At 43.4% G+C, this 17,695-nt stretch overlaps 1 protein-coding gene across 10 annotated transcripts in view; it reads right to left on the bottom strand.

The window, feature by feature from the left end:
* Positions 1-17,695, bottom strand: part of LOC146689690 (ELKS/Rab6-interacting/CAST family member 1-like) — a 156,283-nt gene that overhangs the window by 106,848 nt on the left and 31,740 nt on the right. For all 10 annotated transcript variants that reach the window (XR_014915935.1, XR_014915936.1, XR_014915937.1 and 7 more), the window contains exons 5-8: positions 13,159-13,406; positions 12,885-13,056; positions 7,746-7,820; positions 1,097-1,252 (exon numbers count right to left, since the gene is read on the bottom strand). Coding sequence is in view for 7 of the 10 variants with exons in the window: in XM_085436316.1 (XP_085292442.1) it covers positions 1,097-1,252; positions 7,746-7,820; positions 12,885-13,056; positions 13,159-13,406 (651 nt within the window). In the remaining 3 variants the exon portion in view is untranslated. The remainder of the gene's footprint in view (positions 1-1,096; positions 1,253-7,745; positions 7,821-12,884; positions 13,057-13,158; positions 13,407-17,695) is intronic.

Below are 17,695 nucleotides of genomic sequence, written 5' to 3'. Positions count from 1 at the left end.
AAAACAAGAATGCATCTAGTGTATTACCACAGATATGCATGCCAACAGCAATGAAATCCGACTATAAAAAGGTACACCATGTAAATTACTTCCTTCCAGTTTTGAGACACAAATCCACTACAGAGAAAAACAAGAATATATCAGCTCGCGCACACAAAAAGTCTGCTGAATTTCCAAACTGGATCGCCTCCCCACACGACAGATGTATACGGAGTTTCCGTTTTAATGAGCACGGCTCCCAGACACTTTTTATTCCTGACAGTGAAGTTGTATCCGTCAAGGTAGTGAGTGTGAAAAAGCAAATTTATTCTCAGCTAAGCAAGAAAATCCAGATATTGTTCAAAACACAAAGGGAAAAAATGGTGAGACAAGCAAATACAGCCAGACAGGCAATAATGGAGCAAAAACACTTTTTTTTATAGTCTCCAGCACATTGACTAAAATTTGACAAGATAGAGCAGTGTAGCCCTTTTAAATCATACTGGGACTTAAAAGGAAGTAAATACACAAGGTCAAACAAATCCTACATGCTAACTATTCTATTTAGAGTCCTTTGATAGATATAAGGATATATTCTTATTATTGTTTATATGTTTATTTGATGCTTTGCCTTCACTGCTGCAACCTTGTTGCTGACAGAACCACTGCCATGTTTGAGAGATGAAACGGTTTCGTATTTCCCTAAATTATTATAAGGTTTGTATCATTTTTTAAAGATTTTAAAGTTTGAATATTTCTGACTTACGTTTGAAAAGTGTGTCAATTTAAATGTAATTTAATCTCACTTGAGGCAGTAAAGAACTGAATGAATGTCTGTACGAGGTTTGGCTGTTAGTTTGAGATATCAGTCTATATAAATCTTTGTGAAGCTCTTTTAGTTCCTATGACTTCCAGGGAATTCCTGTGTTGTGAGACTTTATCAGCTGTTTGAGCCCCACTGCTACCTTTCAGACTTGCACGGTGGCCTCATTACTCTATTTACAGGCAATTTGTCCTCAAACTTAACAACTATTCTCAACTCTTAATCAGTTTAATGCTGTATCTATTATTATGTTTCAGTTACTGTCTGGACTGTATGTGTTTGTACATTTATCACCTTGTTCTTCATGAACTTGGAGTGGGATCTGTAGACCTCCATCTGTTTGATCTCCTCCTCCCTCTCTTCACTGCTCAGAGCGCCATTGGATTTCAGCATCATCACCTCCTCTTCCAGCTCTCTCATGCCACGCTCCAACGAGCTGATTTTTGCATCCTGACAGGAGACAAACACATCTAACTAATCAGACCATAAACAAATATACGGTGATAATAAAATGGGGTGAAATAGGAGCACAGGTGGAAATGCAATTAAAGGAAGTCTACGTGAAAATAATGTAAATGTAACTATTGTTGAATGCTTAAAGACTTTATCTAATAATCCATTATGTTTTTAAAATACTTGAATCTGTATCTCAATAATAATCAGTGAAGCCCAACAGACATAGCAGTTGGCCAACTTTATCTTGTCAATATTAACTGCAAAGACAGAAAGACTTTCAACAGAACGTAACAAAAAAGATGCTTTAGGTATGTTTTTCCAGCAGGTAGTAGAACGCATTTAGAGGTCAGAAACACTAATGTCCAGTTCATGCTGTGTGTTGGATAAACCTCCGACTGAGAGTCTGAAAAATTATTTGTTTTCTTCTTTTGAGTCTAAAATGTTATCCAATGCAACAAATATATTAATATGGGATATTTAAAGTCTTGTTTAGTGAAACTGCACTTCATGGTGTATTTGTGTCTATTCTTTACCTTATTTTCCATCATATTTACCCAGCAACCACATGTACACTCATTAAACTTTTCATTAACTGTCATGGTCTCCGCTCCTCGTCAGCTGACAGCCGTCAGGTGTTTTGTTTTTGTTTACCTTTCTCTCTCACCTCTGCTCTCCCTTTCTCTCTCGCCCTCTTCCATTCTCTCTTTCTCCTGCCGGGGCGGAGCTCAGTATGGGCTCCTGCCCCTGGCCTACGCACCTGGAGGTGATCAGCACATCTGTCGCTGATCATGAAAGATTGGAACCCTTCTTAAGAGGGCGAGTCTGCTCTACTCGTCGCTGGATCGTTGAGTCATCAGCGTCAGTCGTCCTGTATTTTGTAAAGTCAGTTTATGAGCATGTCTGAACCAGGAGACTAATGGTTTTTTTTCTGCCTGTGCATAGATTGCCTCTGGACTTGTTCTTCCCCTGTGCCTGGCGACTGAACGGGAGCAAGAGAGATAAAGGAGAGGAGATGTGCTAGGACTGAATGGAAACTTTCCCTTCCTGGACTCCTGCCTCTTTCACTCCTGGACCCTGGAACCCCGGCCCCTTTTTCCTTTGACACTATTATGTGTATATATGAATTCCACTGTAGGAAACACTGTAAATAAATGCACCTTTTGAAGACACTAGTGGTCTGCGCGTGAGTCCGATCTACGAAACCTGACAGAACGATCCAGCCACAACATGGACTCAGCAGATCAGAATACCATCGGTCAGGCACTGGCTGCCCAAGAAGCGGCGCTGACTCGCCACGAACAAATGTTACATCAGCTGCGAGGTGAGATCGCTGCACTAACTCAAGCTGTTTCTGGTTTGACTACGCCAGGGGGAGTACAGCCAGGGACCTCCCAGCCGGCTCGCCCTGCCCAGCAGGAGACACTCGCGGTGGCTACGGCCGGTCCCTCATCGGCAGCCACCCCATCCTCTGACGGTCCTCTGCCTTCGCCTGAGCCCTTTTCAGGGGAGACAGAGAAGTGCTCTGGCTTTCTGGCCCAGTGTTCATTGATTTTCCGCGAACAGCGGCGTTTTCATAACAATGACGGGGCAAAGATTGCGTTCTTGGTACAGATGCTTCGTGACCGGGCTTTGAAATGGGCCCAGGTCGTGTTAAACTCCAACCCGGAGATCTCTTTTGAGAGGTTTGTGATTAACTTTAAGACTGTGTTTAATCAGGGCTCTGGAGTCGAGGCTGCGGCACTCCGCCTCCTTAACTTTAAGCAAGGTAAGCGGAGTATGGCAGATTATTCAATTGACTTTTGGATTTTGGCAGAAGAAACCGGCTGGGGACCGGATGCGCTCAGGAGCACATTGTTAAATAACATCCGGGAAGATCTGAAAGATGAATTGATTATGCGGGACCTACCCACTGCTTTTGACGAATTGATGTCGTTATGTATTAAGGTGGATGAGCGGCTACGAGCTCGTAGGCAAGCACGGAACTCCAGTTCCCAGGAGGCCGCAGGGCCGCGATGGGCGGAGGCTTCGGCCGATTACCGGTCCTCCCGGACATCAGGGGGCGCCGACGGAGAGGTACAGCCCATGCAAATCGGCAGCTCTCACCTAACTGCTGCAGAACGTCAGCGATGCATCACGGCCGGTGAGTGTCTGTATTGTGGTAATAAGGGACACATGATTGCCTCCTGTCCGTCGCGAGCAAAAGGCCGCGCCCGCCAGTGATGGTAGGAGTACTGGTGGGCGGTTTGAATCAGGATAAATCTCCTCCACGTTTAGCCCTGCCGGCTAAGCTTCTGGTCCATTCCGAGTGTCATTCACTTTCTGTGCTTATTGATTCTGGAGCAGAACAAAATTTCATTGACTCTGAACTAGCTAAACGACTCTGTGTGACTGTGGAGTCACTACCCCACGCCTTACGCGTCACGGCTTTATCAGGGCAGCGCCTCCCCGACATCACACACATCACTGAACCGCTCACCCTCACACTGTCTGGCAATCATTCGGAGGAGATTAGTTTTTTTGTTTTTCACTCCACTCAGACGCCGTTAGTTCTCGGTCATCCCTGGCTCCAGCAACACAACCCCACGATTAATTGGCAGAAAGGAGGCATTACGGGCTGGGGAGAGGAGTGTCATATGACTTGCCTTAAGGCTGCCGTACCTCCTAACAAATCTGTCACCGGCCCAGAGCCACCGCGGTCTTCCGACTTAGCAGATGTGCCGTCTGTTTACCACGATCTCGCTGAGGTGTTTCGGAAGGACCGAGCCCAGTCGCTGCCACCCCATCGGCCCTATGACTGCGCCATAGACCTGCTGCCGGGAGCTCCCTTACCAACCAGCCGCCTCTATAGCCTCTCGCTGCCGGAACGGGAGGCTATGGAGAAATATATAACTGAATCTCTCGCTGCCGGCATTATCCGGGCCTCTTCCTCACCCGTCGCAGCAGGTTTCTTCGTTGTGGAAAAGAAGGATAAGACCCTCAGACCCTGTATTGACTTTCGGGGACTCAATAACATTACGGTCAAGAATAAATATCCACTGCCTCTGCTCACCTCCGCTTTCGAACTTCTCCAGGGCGCCGTCATTTTCAGCAAGCTGGACTTGAGAAACGCTTACCACCTGGTCCGGATTCGGGATGGCGATGAATGGAAGACGGCGTTTAATACCCACCTTGGACATTTTGAGTATCTGGTCATGCCGTTCGGCCTCACTAACGCACCTGCAGTATTCCAGGCTCTGGTCAATGATGTTCTAAGGGACTTTATTAACCGATTTGTGTTTGTCTATCTAGACGACATTCTGATCTTCTCTTCCTCCCAGGCGGAACACGAGACCCAGGTCCGGCTGGTGCTGCAACGCCTTCTGGAGAACCGGCTGTTCGTCAAAAGCGAGAAATGTGAGTTTCATGTGCCCTCGGTTGCCTTCCTAGGGTACATAATCGAGCGGGGAAATCTTCGACCCGACCCTGTGAAAGTCAAGGCTGTTGTGAACTGGCCAGAACCAAACAACCGTCGCCAGTTGCAACGCTTCCTTGGCTTCGCTAACTTCTACAGGAGATTCATACGGGACTTTAGCAGGATTGCCTTACCATTAACTCAGTTAACCTCTCCCAAGCTTGCTTTTCAGTGGAGTGACGCTGTCCAATCAGCCTTTCAGGAGCTCAAGAAACGGTTTGCTTCAGCGCCCATCCTGGTCCAACCTGATACCACTCTTCAGTTCGTGGTAGAGGTCGACGCATCCGACTCAGGGGTGGGGGCCGTCCTTTCCCAACAGAGGGAAGGTAAGATGCACCCTTGTGCCTATTTTTCCCGTCGTCTCACCCCTGCAGAACGTAACTACGACGTGGGCGATCGGGAGCTCTTGGCGATTAAGCTCGCCCTGGAAGAATGGCGGCATTGGCTGGAGGGCACCACTCAACCCTTCGTGGTCTGGACCGATCACAAAAACCTGGCCTACCTTCAAACGGCGAAACGTCTCAACGCTCGACAGGCCAGATGGGCCCTGTTTTTCACCCGTTTTCACTTCTCAATCACCTACAGACCCGGTTCCCGAAATGTCAAGCCGGACGCTCTCTCCCGTCAGTTTTCCGCTGCTGACGAAAAGGCGGATCCGGATTCCATTCTGCCGGCAACCTGTACTATTGGGGTCATCACCTGGGAGATCGAGGCGGCCATCCGGGCGGCTCAGATAGCCGAACCGGATCCGGGAGGGGGGCCCGTCCACCGACTCTATGTTCCGCGCTCTGTCAGATCCCAGGTTCTGCAATGGGCTCACACGGCCCGGTTCTCATGCCACCCAGGGATACATCGCACCGTCAAGTTTCTCCAGCGGTACTTCTGGTGGCCCTCACTCACCCAAGATACTCGGGAATACGTCACTGCTTGTACGGTCTGTGCCCGAAACAAACCATCGAACCAACCCCCGGCGGGTCAGCTCCATCCGTTATCCACTCCTTCCAGGCCATGGTCTCACATAGCACTGGACTTCATCACCGGGTTACCTCCATCAGCAGGTAACACTGTCATTCTCACCATAATCGATCGTTTCTCTAAAGTGGCTCATTTCATTGCTCTGCCTAAGCTTCCCACAGCTCTAGAGACTGCACGCCTACTCGCCACTCACGTCTTCCGCCTGCATGGGATCCCGGAAGACATAGTGTCCGACAGAGGGCCTCAATTTACTTCTCGGGTCTGGAAAGAGTTCTGCAACTCCCTGGGCGCAAAGGTCAGTCTATCCTCGGGTTATCATCCTCAGAGCAACGGCCAATCCGAGCGGGCCAACCAAGAACTGGAGACCGCCCTGCGCTGCGTCGCCTCCACCAATCAAACCATCTGGAGTGAGGAGTTGCCGTGGATCGAGTACGCCCATAACAGCTTGACTGCCTCTGCCACCGGCCGGTCTCCATTCGAAGCTTCCTTGGGATATCAGCCTCCTCTTTTTCCTGCTGTGGAAGGTGAGCACTCTGTACCCTCCGTCCAGGCTCATCTGCGCAGGTGTCGCAGAGTTTGGCGGGCAACTCAAGCGGCCCTACTGCGCACGAAGGAGAACAATAAACGCATCGCAGACCGGCACCGGACTCCAGCACCCGAATACTCTGTCGGCCAGAAGGTATGGCTTTCTACCCGCTTTGTTCCGGTCAGGACTGAATCTAAGAAACTTACACCCACCTTCATTGGCCCTTTTGAAATCTCCGCCTTGGTCAATCCTGTCTCTGTGAAGTTAAAACTCCCTCGCAATATGAGAATCCATGATGTTTTCCATGTTTCACAACTCAAACCTGTCCGGTCTAGTCCTCTGTGCCCTCCTTCCAGGCCCCCTCCTCCCGCCCGGCTCGTGGATGGCTTGCCGGCCTACTCCATCACTCGCATCATGGACTCTCGGCGCCGTGGGCGTGGCTGTCAGTATCTGGTTGACTGGGAGGGTTATGGCGTGGAGGAGCGCTCCTGGGTCCCTCGGGCGGCCGTTCTGGATGTGCCCATGCTCCGGGAGTTTCACCGCCTGCATCCGGACAAGCCTGGTGGGTCGCCGGGGGGCTCCCGTTGAGGGGGGGGTACTGTCATGGTCTCCGCTCCTCGTCAGCTGACAGCCGTCAGGTGTTTTGTTTTTGTTTACCTTTCTCTCTCACCTCTGCTCTCCCTTTCTCTCTCGCCCTCTTCCATTCTCTCTTTCTCCTGCCGGGGCGGAGCTCAGTATGGGCTCCTGCCCCTGGCCTACGCACCTGGAGGTGATCAGCACATCTGTCGCTGATCATGAAAGATTGGAACCCTTCTTAAGAGGGCGAGTCTGCTCTACTCGTCGCTGGATCGTTGAGTCATCAGCGTCAGTCGTCCTGTATTTTGTAAAGTCAGTTTATGAGCATGTCTGAACCAGGAGACTAATGGTTTTTTTTCTGCCTGTGCATAGATTGCCTCTGGACTTGTTCTTCCCCTGTGCCTGGCGACTGAACGGGAGCAAGAGAGATAAAGGAGAGGAGATGTGCTAGGACTGAATGGAAACTTTCCCTTCCTGGACTCCTGCCTCTTTCACTCCTGGACCCTGGAACCCCGGCCCCTTTTTCCTTTGACACTATTATGTGTATATATGAATTCCACTGTAGGAAACACTGTAAATAAATGCACCTTTTGAAGACACTAGTGGTCTGCGCGTGAGTCCGATCTACGAAACCTGACATTAACACTATTAATAATCAGCAAATAATACAGCAGCAACTCAGTGCATTTAGACATTGATGAAGACCAGTGATAGTCCCAAGTATTTGGACTGTGTAATTCATTCATGCTCTAGCAATCCTATGTCATTAATAGCTATAATATCCACATAATATGCACATTAAATACAGCACTACAGAATTAGCAGCATTTCAGATCATTTTTTTTAACAATTTGTATTGTTGGGGTCAAAATAATCCTCTATAAATGTAGACATAAATTTAAATCCCTGTATATAGATATATACAAACACATTTCTAAATTACATTAGCATTTGTTTACCTTCATTTCGATGACTGTCTGCAGGGCCTTGGTCTTTGTTGATTCTGGAGCTGCTTCGTATCTCCTGTGCAGCTCCTGAGAGGCACAAACAGCACGATCAGCAGATGACAGAGAGGGAGACACAGCGGGATGGAGCGAGGGATGGGGCAAGAGAGGAGAAGGTCGAGGGCCAGGAGGCGAGACGAGAGCAACTGATGGGAAGGGATGGAGTGAAGGCTGAACCGTTGGTGTAGGACGAGGAGCAGGTGCAGGAAAGGATGGCGAGTGCTGGAGGGACGGATGAGCGGAAGGGTGGACAGAAGAGGCAACAAAGAAAGAGGGAAAGTGGGGAGGACAAGAGGAGGGGGTGGCAAGAGGATGGTTGTAGTGCCGGTGAGAAGGAGGGGAAGGGACAGGGAAGGAGGGAGACGAACGCAAAAGGTGATGCCGTGATGGGGAGAAAGCAGGAGAGGGCTGGAAAGGGGGTGACACATGGAAAGGAGGGGGAATAGGGATCGAGGGAGAAACAGGAAAGGAGAGAGATTCAGCTAGAGGTTTCCCTCTAGGAGAAGCACTGGCTTTTAGCCTCCTTGGATCAATCCGGCCATCCCACATCATTTGAACTACTTGAAACAGCACTAACGACGCTAACTGTGTTTAGCCTGTGTTTAGATTTTAATGATCAAATCTGACAGCCTGGAATTGTGTTAATTCAATGAATTAGTTCCCAAGCTTCAGTATCCATGGATTAAGAAAAATATAAAATGGTTTAAAAGTCCAAATTAACCCAAAGTCCAGAGTGTTTTTTCTCTAAAATCATCAAAATTCTCAAAAACATGCTATCTCACTACTCCAATTTACTAAGAAAAATGCAGTAAAATGTCTAGCAGCTGTTACTTCATCACTAGTCTTCTAGTCAAATGAAGTGAGACGAAAGTAGGGGGAGTGCAGTTGGAAGGGCACAAATAGAGAAAGAAAGAGCAAAGGAGGGAGTGAAAGCAAAGGGGAGGACACGGCTGTGTATGCATCACTGCTTTTCTTTGAAGGACACACACAAAAAGAACATGTGAGTGAAAGGGATAGTAGGAGGCCATTGCTAGAGGCGATGACAAGGATGGTACAGATGCCCACACACACACACACTCACACACACACACTGTGGTATTCACTGAAAAAGTACTGATACAGCAATTGCAAAAACAAGAACGTAATTACAGCTTTAATTATGAAATGTCAGAAAACATAACTGTAAAATTTAACCACTGCTGAAAAATTGCCTCCATCGTTATTTACTTTAGAGATTACAGCACCCTCATCTTAACCTAACACCTCTTTTCTGGGTCATTTAGAGGAGTTGTAGCTTAACTGACTGTCAAACCTGTGTCCGAGGTCTTTGCATGCACAAGTCACCTGACATCACTCGTGTTATATAATTATTTTTTCCATTTCGAAGGTATTTTTTGTTGCTTTAATTATATAAAAGTACATTGGCACACGAGGACTCGTTTCTTAATAGCCAATGCTGCCTAAATACTGCCTGTCATATTACGGCATTGCAATTAAATTTTCTGCTGCTCATTCCTGTGCAATATCCCATCTGCCCTCCCGTCATATTTCTTTTCAAGATTTTCTTATTTAATCACTAGTGTACATATATTTATATTTATAGATACATATATATTTAGTCATCTTTTCTCTTTTACCACGTCTCTCTAATATTTTGCTCTTTACTATTTTTCTATTTCTTTATTATTTTATTTTATTTTATTATATTTTATTATATTTTCTTCTACTGTACCATGCTGCTGAGTGACTGCTGCTCGTCAAACACATTTCATTGCAATGTTGACCCTATGGTAACTTGCATATGACCAGTGTTGGTCAAGTTACTTGAAAAAAGTAATCAGTAACTAATTACCGATTACTCCCCCAAAAAAGTAATCCCGTTACTTTACTAATTACTTATTTTCAAAAGTAATTAATTACTTAGTTACTTAGTTACCTAGTTACATTTTAAAAACACGATTTACAACCTGAATAGGTGATAAAGCGATAGATCTTTCAGCCCAATTCTACTTTTCTGCATAATCCATCATACAAAATGTAATCAAATGGAAAAGTCTCTTTTTAAAACTTGTTTTATTAGTTTTAACTTTATGCATCAAGCAAAAATTTTATTATATGCAACATTCTCTGACTGGAAGAAATTTGTTTAACATTTAAACCTATTTTCTGCACATTCCAGCACATAAAATATATTTTTTGTGTGTGTTTACACTCACTCTTTCAAATAGATGCAAGTAAAACACAGAAGAAAATAAATAAAATCAAAGACTAGCGGTTCTGTTGCTCTATTTTCACCTGTAAACCAGGAGTGGCATAGGCGGAGGTTTACCCTGGTGCAGGTGTGCCGCAGCGGTCAGTGGAAGAATCCGCGAGTTTCTCTGTGAGTTTCCCATTACGTCATAGCGCACTCGGTGTGTTTAGGGGGGTTTCGCTTTAAAAAGAAGTTTTCTTCCCACGCACAACGGACACTAATGTTTTTGTCACTTTTTATGGAATCAAACTCAAAGTAAGGTCAGTACTTCCACGCTTTAAACGCTGCACGCTCATACTCTCTCCTGCACTCGATATATGATGCACTGTTGATCTGCACACAGCTGTTGTCACCAACGTCGCACTCGCTTACGTCACTGTCATGAGACATTCTTGCAAAAAAAATCACGGTTTTAGTAACGCAGTAACGCAGCGTTCCTACGGGAAAGTAACGGTAATCTAATTACCGTTTTTGCAACAGTAATCCCTTACTTTACTCGTTACCTGAAAAAAGTAATCACATTACAGTTACTGCCCATCTCTGCATATGACAAATAAAACTGAAACTGAACTGAACTGAAACTTAAATTTATCACACCAAACAATCAGCTAATTATTGAATTATATGCCATCTTTTCTCATCTTAAAGCCTGAACCATGAAATAATTGCCAGGGTTACATTAAAGCTACACTTTTTAAAGTGTGCTGGCTACAGCAGTAATTTTTATCAATAGCTAAAACTAATTTAAAAACAAAAAACAGATAAATAAATGGCATATATAATGACAACACATTATCTTTTGCACAGTTATATCCCCCCAAGTACCAGACATGGATATCTCTTTCCCTTTTCCTTTTACTCAAAAAACCAGCCTGGTAAAACAGCCATGGCCATTAGTTTGCTGAAAAAAGTCACTGAAAATTTTGCACAAAATGGTCAACTTTTGTGTCTCAGACTTGGACCCCAGCAGTTCTAGTCCAACACTACACCTGTTGAGCCAATAAACAAAAATCTAGTGCACACTACGTCACATTTAATATGGATATATGCAAATGGCATAAACAAATTTTGAGAAAAATTCCTAAACCCTTTGACATTCAGTAACCATGAAGGGAAGATCTTTCTGTGTCCTAAAAAGAGCACTTTAAAATTAGTTCATGTTTTCAAAAGTCTGAACAAAAGGAAGGAAGGGAGGAATATTTTTAGGTTCTATATTTGGTGATTTTGCTGATTAATTACTTTATGTGATTAAGTGGCATTTTACAATCAAGAATCCAGGAGGTTAGATTAAAAGGCTGCATGTACTTTAAGCAGAGGATTATTTAATAACTGCACAGCAGCATCCCCATGAGGGACATTGTTGAAGGGTATGAAAATTGTGCTGCAGGACATTACAGTCTAGTTTGTTAATTAGCAAAATGAACAATATCCCGAAAGGAAGTGTCAGCACAGAATCAGGAAGTTAGCAAGACTTGCTCAATAGAAATTTGCATTATTTAGCACTGTAACATTCACTAAACTCTATAATGAATCTTTACTTCAGATACTGCAAAATGTTTTTCTCATTCTCTCGGTTGGTTCCAGCTTTGTATTTAACATCTTCGAAACAAAAACTCTGTCCAGTGTACTGATGCAGTGAGATGAAAAATCAGCCAGAAAATATGCAGAGACTCCCAGTTGTTCTTTCTTATGGTCTTATCATTTGCTGTGATTCATTTACTGAAGTATGACTTTATATCACCCCTCTAACATTATGCTGCATTTGTGCATTTGTCACCCTGGCTAATGCATTAGTATACTGATATGTTTTTGTTGTGCATTTTTTTGTTCATGTTTTAGCTGACTTCTATATTTTGATTATTTGTATGTTTCCATGTTTTTACCACCTGTTTGCTTATATGTTGCCTTTCATATGTTGTTTTTTTATTGTTTTACTGTTTATATTTTCTTTTATTGTTCTATCCATCCAACCATTGTCTTCAGCTAATCCTTATCAGAGTCATGGGAGAATGGCCTATCCCAACTAGGGCAAGAGGGAGGTTACACCCTGGATGGGTCACCAATCTGAGTCCTCTGTGTTGCAGGACTAACAGAGAGACAGACAGCCATTCACAGTCACACACCTATGTGCAATTTAGAATCACCTAAACAGAATTTTATTGTTATTTATTGTTATCATTTATACTGACAATTGGTGGTTTGCATTTTTGCAAGTTTCTCCTGTTTTTTTGTTTTAATTTACCTTATGAGCATTCTGCCTTTGTTCACCCGTTGAAGCATGTGCAATCTCTGTCTTTAAAGGTGCTACATAAATCAAGTTGATATAACTATTATTATTACTATTGTCAGATATGAACAAGTGCAAATCTGTAATGTCAGAAAAAGCAGAATTTTGTGGATCACAGATCTCTTAATCTTCAAGAAGACATATAGGTCAGTCAAAATATTTGTGAATTATTCCTGAAAATGCAGCTTAAAAGATGACAAGAGTATATTTTGACTATTTGCCACACTGAAATTGGCAGTATGTGCTGGAAGGATGGATGTAGTACACTGACAGCATTTTGCCACTAGGGGGGGCTTTTGTATTAAGAAAGTGAATGTAACATTAAACCAGCAGAAGGAGAGAAAAAAGAAACGTGAGTGGAGAAACTGGGATAAAGTGTACACTTAAGACTGGAAGAAGCCAAGGGCTTTGCCTGGATATGATACACTCTGATGTGAACACATTCACATCTGGATATGCACAAAGACTCTCCCCTGCACACATGGTAATACTTGATTGCATATTGTTTCTTCTTTGCCAGTGACACACATACACATACACAAACACACACACGCACCTCTCTGAGTTGTAGCATCTCCTTGTCTTTTTGCTCAAGCAGACCCTCCAATTGGTGGATGGTCATCTCAGCATCGGCGAGTCGCCTCGTTCGCTCATGATCCTCCTCGGTTGCCCGAGATGACAGGCCTTTACTCTGCAACATTTCCAGTAACTTCTTGATTGACTCGTCCCTGTAAACAAGAAAACAAGGAAGTTAATAGCATGCTTTAGACAAGGTCACTGAAATCATACCTTAACAAATTACATTTAAACTGTCTTTTTTTAATCTTTACCTGGCAGTTAGTGTGTGTTTCTGTGTGTCTATCCTCAACTCCATTTCTTCAACAGTCTTCCTCAGGAGGAAGAGCTCTTTGGCTTGCCTCTCATACTCGGCATGGAGGCGCAAGAAGTTCTCCTCTGTCATTTCTTGAGGGGAAATGGGCTGGCTTCCGAGGCCGGAGTAATCGGATTGGAAGAGCTGGTTGAGATCGCGCTGGATTCTGAGCTCATCTTGCAAAGCCTGGATGGTGCATTGAAGATGCTGGTGGGAGGGAAACAGGGATGTTCAGCTTACGAATGAAAGAGTGAGCGATTACTATAATGGATATTCCAGACCGTGCAATGTCCATCATAGCAACTGTCTAATGTCACCTATAATCCTTTACACCTATTGCTAGTCACTTCGCTTGCTCAGTCCAAAGTTGAGATAAGTTTAACTTGGTACCTGCTTTCTTAGCTTCACTAATGGTAATTTTATAAGTCATTGCTACAAGTTGCTAAATTTTCTATACCGTCCCTTCCTTTTGTGCATCTTTGTATGTAAGTGTCACACGTCTTGGTCAGCTTACTTCACCAACTCACTCTGTCTCTATAATCTCACTGTACACCAGAATACCAATAAGCACATCTATACAGTAACCTTTGGAACAGGGATTTCTTTAACACCACACAGTGTAAAACAATCCACAACAACGCAGGTCCTTTTCCTCCAGATCTCCCAATGGCTCTTGGTTCACTGTGTGCCAAATGGTGTGTGTGGTAATTTGAGGTTACTGGGACATCTGCTGCTGTAACACTGATTTTTTTTATCAGCAGCTCAGTGTTGTTTTTCCACCTCCTTTTTAAGAAGTCTGACCTCATGCCTTAAACATGCTGGAAGGGATTATACAGTATCTCCAGGGTGACCCAGGAGCTCTTGGGGCTCACCAGTGCAAAGCAAAGACCTTTGGCCTGCTGTGCTCATCCTGTTGTCATTGCAAGTCTGATAAGGATAAAAAAATGCAACAGAGCAGGCAGTTTTAACCAGACTGTGGACCTTTGCTGTTTGCTAAAGTTTTTAGTTGTTTGCGTCAAGATCGTCAGCAGGAATACACCAATCAGAAATGCACAAGCAGTAGTCCTATAGTAAAATGTTGCTTCGTGTTTTGTTTAACTCAATGTAATCAGTGAGGGATTAGGAATTAAAAGGTAAAGAAAAGCTGAATTAATGAATCCCTAATGGGATTGCTCATTTTTAAAGGCATATTACAAGTTTTCTAAACTGTTAATAAAACAACCCAAAAATATAATTCTCTGAACTGGAACTGAAATGCACCATTCCTTGTGCAGTTAAATAACTTAATAAATATATTAAATAATCACATCATTTTCACACTTACTGCAAAACTCTAAACTCAGTTAAAAAGATTTTGCACAGTGATTTCATTTCTTAAACACAACTACCTCACACTATTCCTTCTTACTTGTGATGTCACTTACCAATTATGTGCCTGTGCACAGTCAGCAAGGTGAGATAAGAATCTATAACAAGAATGGCTGGAAATAATCTGAGAAGCAGAGGAGCTAACATTTGAGCCGCGGTGACAGGCTGTGTTCCTGTTCTTGGAATGGCGATGGATGACATATTGTGATTGTGGTGTGGCTCCATAGTGTAGTGGTTTACAGCCCTGAGAGGAGACATGAATCCCTTTGGGGTTGTGTCAGGAAGGGCATCTGGTTTAAAAATCTGCCAAATAAAAGATGCAGAGCTACTGGCTGTGAAAACCCCTCGTGAATAAAGGAGCAGCTGAAAGTAGCTTCTTCTTACTCATAGCAGAAGCTACTTTCACATCTTTCTCATGCAACATTCTGTAATGTTTACAGCATTCATTGAATTCTTTATGCAAAATTATGCTGTGTGAGAAAAATGTCAAAACAAACACATTCATTCATTCACAATAATAGACATGGATGGGTCTTATGAGCCCTAAAATGCATGTGAAACCTGAATATGGACTATTTCATTTTATATTTTTCCATGAGTATGAGTAAAGCAGGACAAATAATAAGACCCAGTCTCAGCAGATTTACCACAGTCTTGAATATTTTGTGTATCCTGCGTGCATGTGTATGTTATTTTTGTAGAATTGCAAGATTAGATTGCAAGATTGTCGCGTCTAAGGGAGCACTGAGCTGAGAGGGAAAGCTTTCAATTTACCAGTTCATATGTGTCCCAAGCCTGTCTTGTGGTTATTAAATCTAAAAATGACTGCAAAAAATCAGGTTGTGAATATCAGCAGAGCTTCCTCTGTAGGATGGCTGTGCTCAGCCTTAGAGATGCGATGAGGTGGAGCTCGGACATCCAGAGAGATGTCTGAATGCCCACTGCTCCTACATGTCAAAAGGAGCATTTGAGGTGATTCAGGTCTCTTGACAAGGACGTTTACTGGTCACCTTCCTTTGGTAGTCTTCCAGGTGCACTTAGCTGGGAGAAGACACAACCTGCAGATTATACTGATTATCTCTGGAAATAATTCAGGATCCCCTAGGAGAAACTGGAAAGTGTGGCTGGGTAGAAGGGCAGGTAGAATAACCTGCTAAGCCTGCTGTCACAGCAACCCAACTGATAAGGAGAACAAGAGGGATAGGTGGATGGATGGATGGATATGTGTGTGTGAGCGTTTTTTCTGTGGTGCTGTTTTTACATTTTTCTGGTATTTTGTGTAATGAATGCTCAGTAGTTTATTGCTTTTACAGGCTGTGTGTGATCCTTTGAGGATAAATCAACCAAGTTATAATTTGATTGTTAAGTTTTACCAAAAGAGTCCAATGTTTTGCAGATGTACTCTGAAAATTGTGTGTTTACAGTTTTCGGAGGAGCATAGAAGGTTTGAAAAAGTGTATCTTAGAAACAGAGAAGAGGCTTCTAGCAACACTTCACCTTCTTCAAAGAGAAGAGCATAAAGTCTGACGAGCTTAAAACGTCAGCAGCACTTGTAGTGTAAGGATCGACTTTATTAGTGTCTCTGATGGAGGCCATGGGCTGAAATGCATCAATGAAATAATAAGTTCTTCATGCTAAAAGTGTGGGTGGACCTTTAACATCTTCAAAAATGTATCTGTAATTAATAAACTGCAGAGAGTCAAATGAAGAAATCCCAAAGTAAATCATTAGATTTTATTCAAAATCATGCACAAAATAGGTCAAGATCGAGCTTATCCAACATGTGAGTAGCTGACAGACCAACTGAGGTAGCATATGTGTGTCATCTCTGTAATGTGTTCTAAAAGTTTCCCGTCAGGTAAGTATCACAGCCATCATGACAGGAGATGATGTGACATGGCTACCTCTTAGTCACACAAAAGCAGCACATTATAAAAGTGTGTGTGTGTGTGTGTGTGTGTGTGTGTGTGTGTGTGTGTGTGTGTGTGTGTGTGTGTGTGTGTGTGTGTGTGTGTACGCGCGTGTGTGTGTGTGTGATGTCACACTGATGTCCCCAGGCTGTTTTAAAATGCGTCACAAACAACCTGAACAGCGGCCAGGTCATCGCAACACTAGTCATGGAGTATTTCCAGAGATAAAAATAATACAGGTACCAAAGCGCTGAGAGAGATGCACATGAGTGAGAGCAGAAGTAAACAGGAGAGGTTATTAAAAAAGAAGAAAAGATGAGATGCTATCGCTCCCCTGCAGCTATGATTGTTGAACACTGACGAAGAAAAGGGAAACGATTCAAGCAAAAAGGAAAAAATGATTAGTGAGGAGACAAAAAGAAACAATCCTTAGATATAAAAGATGAGAAAGAAGAAAGGAAAAGGAAATAGGAGCTGATAGTGATCACAAACATAGTGTATGCTCGTATAAACAGACACAAAAAATTGGATAAAAGGTAATGAGATAATACTGTAGCAACTGTCTGTACTCTGCTTTATGTCACACGAGAGCCAGCGCAGCATCTCTTCTGGTTTGTTTCAAATTTATGCATTTGTATTGAACCAAATTAAAGATGGTGAACATCTTTATTGTCTTGATCATTTTCTCTCTTTATCGTATCGCCATGTGTGGGTCGGTTTGCTGACTCATACAAAAGCTCCTCACATGCACACAAATCTGACGGCTGAGGCTGACATTTCTAGGACTCCCCTGAAGATTTAGAGCCAGACAGAGAGTGACAGAAAGCATCCCTTTCCTCACTCAAATATTCTTTCTCTGGTTTAATCCTCCTTCCTCCAACCCAACTCTAATTCCTACCTCTGACATGCAAACAATGACCCACCCATATCCAATAAAAATGCACCGTAGCTTCAACTGCTTTAAATAAAGGGTTCACACTAAGTTAACTGATTGATTAGTTGCTCAAAAGACACATAACAATTTTTAATTATCATATCTTAAACACCTTAGTGATTTAATTCTGCCATATAAATTGCTTTGGCAAATAATGGTAACCAGTGTTGGGGAGTAACGGAATACATGTACCGCCGTTACGTATTTAAAATACAAAATATGAGTAACTGTATTCCGTTACAGTTACCGTTTAAAAAGGTGGTATTCAGAATACAGTTACTTTG

The sequence above is a fragment of the Copadichromis virginalis genome, linkage group LG17 (assembly GCF_057382275.1).
Source record: "Copadichromis virginalis isolate Kocher_CV1m ecotype Utaka linkage group LG17, C_Virginalis_male_GT1.1, whole genome shotgun sequence".
Taxonomy (NCBI): Eukaryota; Metazoa; Chordata; class Actinopteri; order Cichliformes; family Cichlidae; genus Copadichromis; species Copadichromis virginalis.
This window is presented reverse-complemented; position numbering and strand designations above follow the sequence as displayed.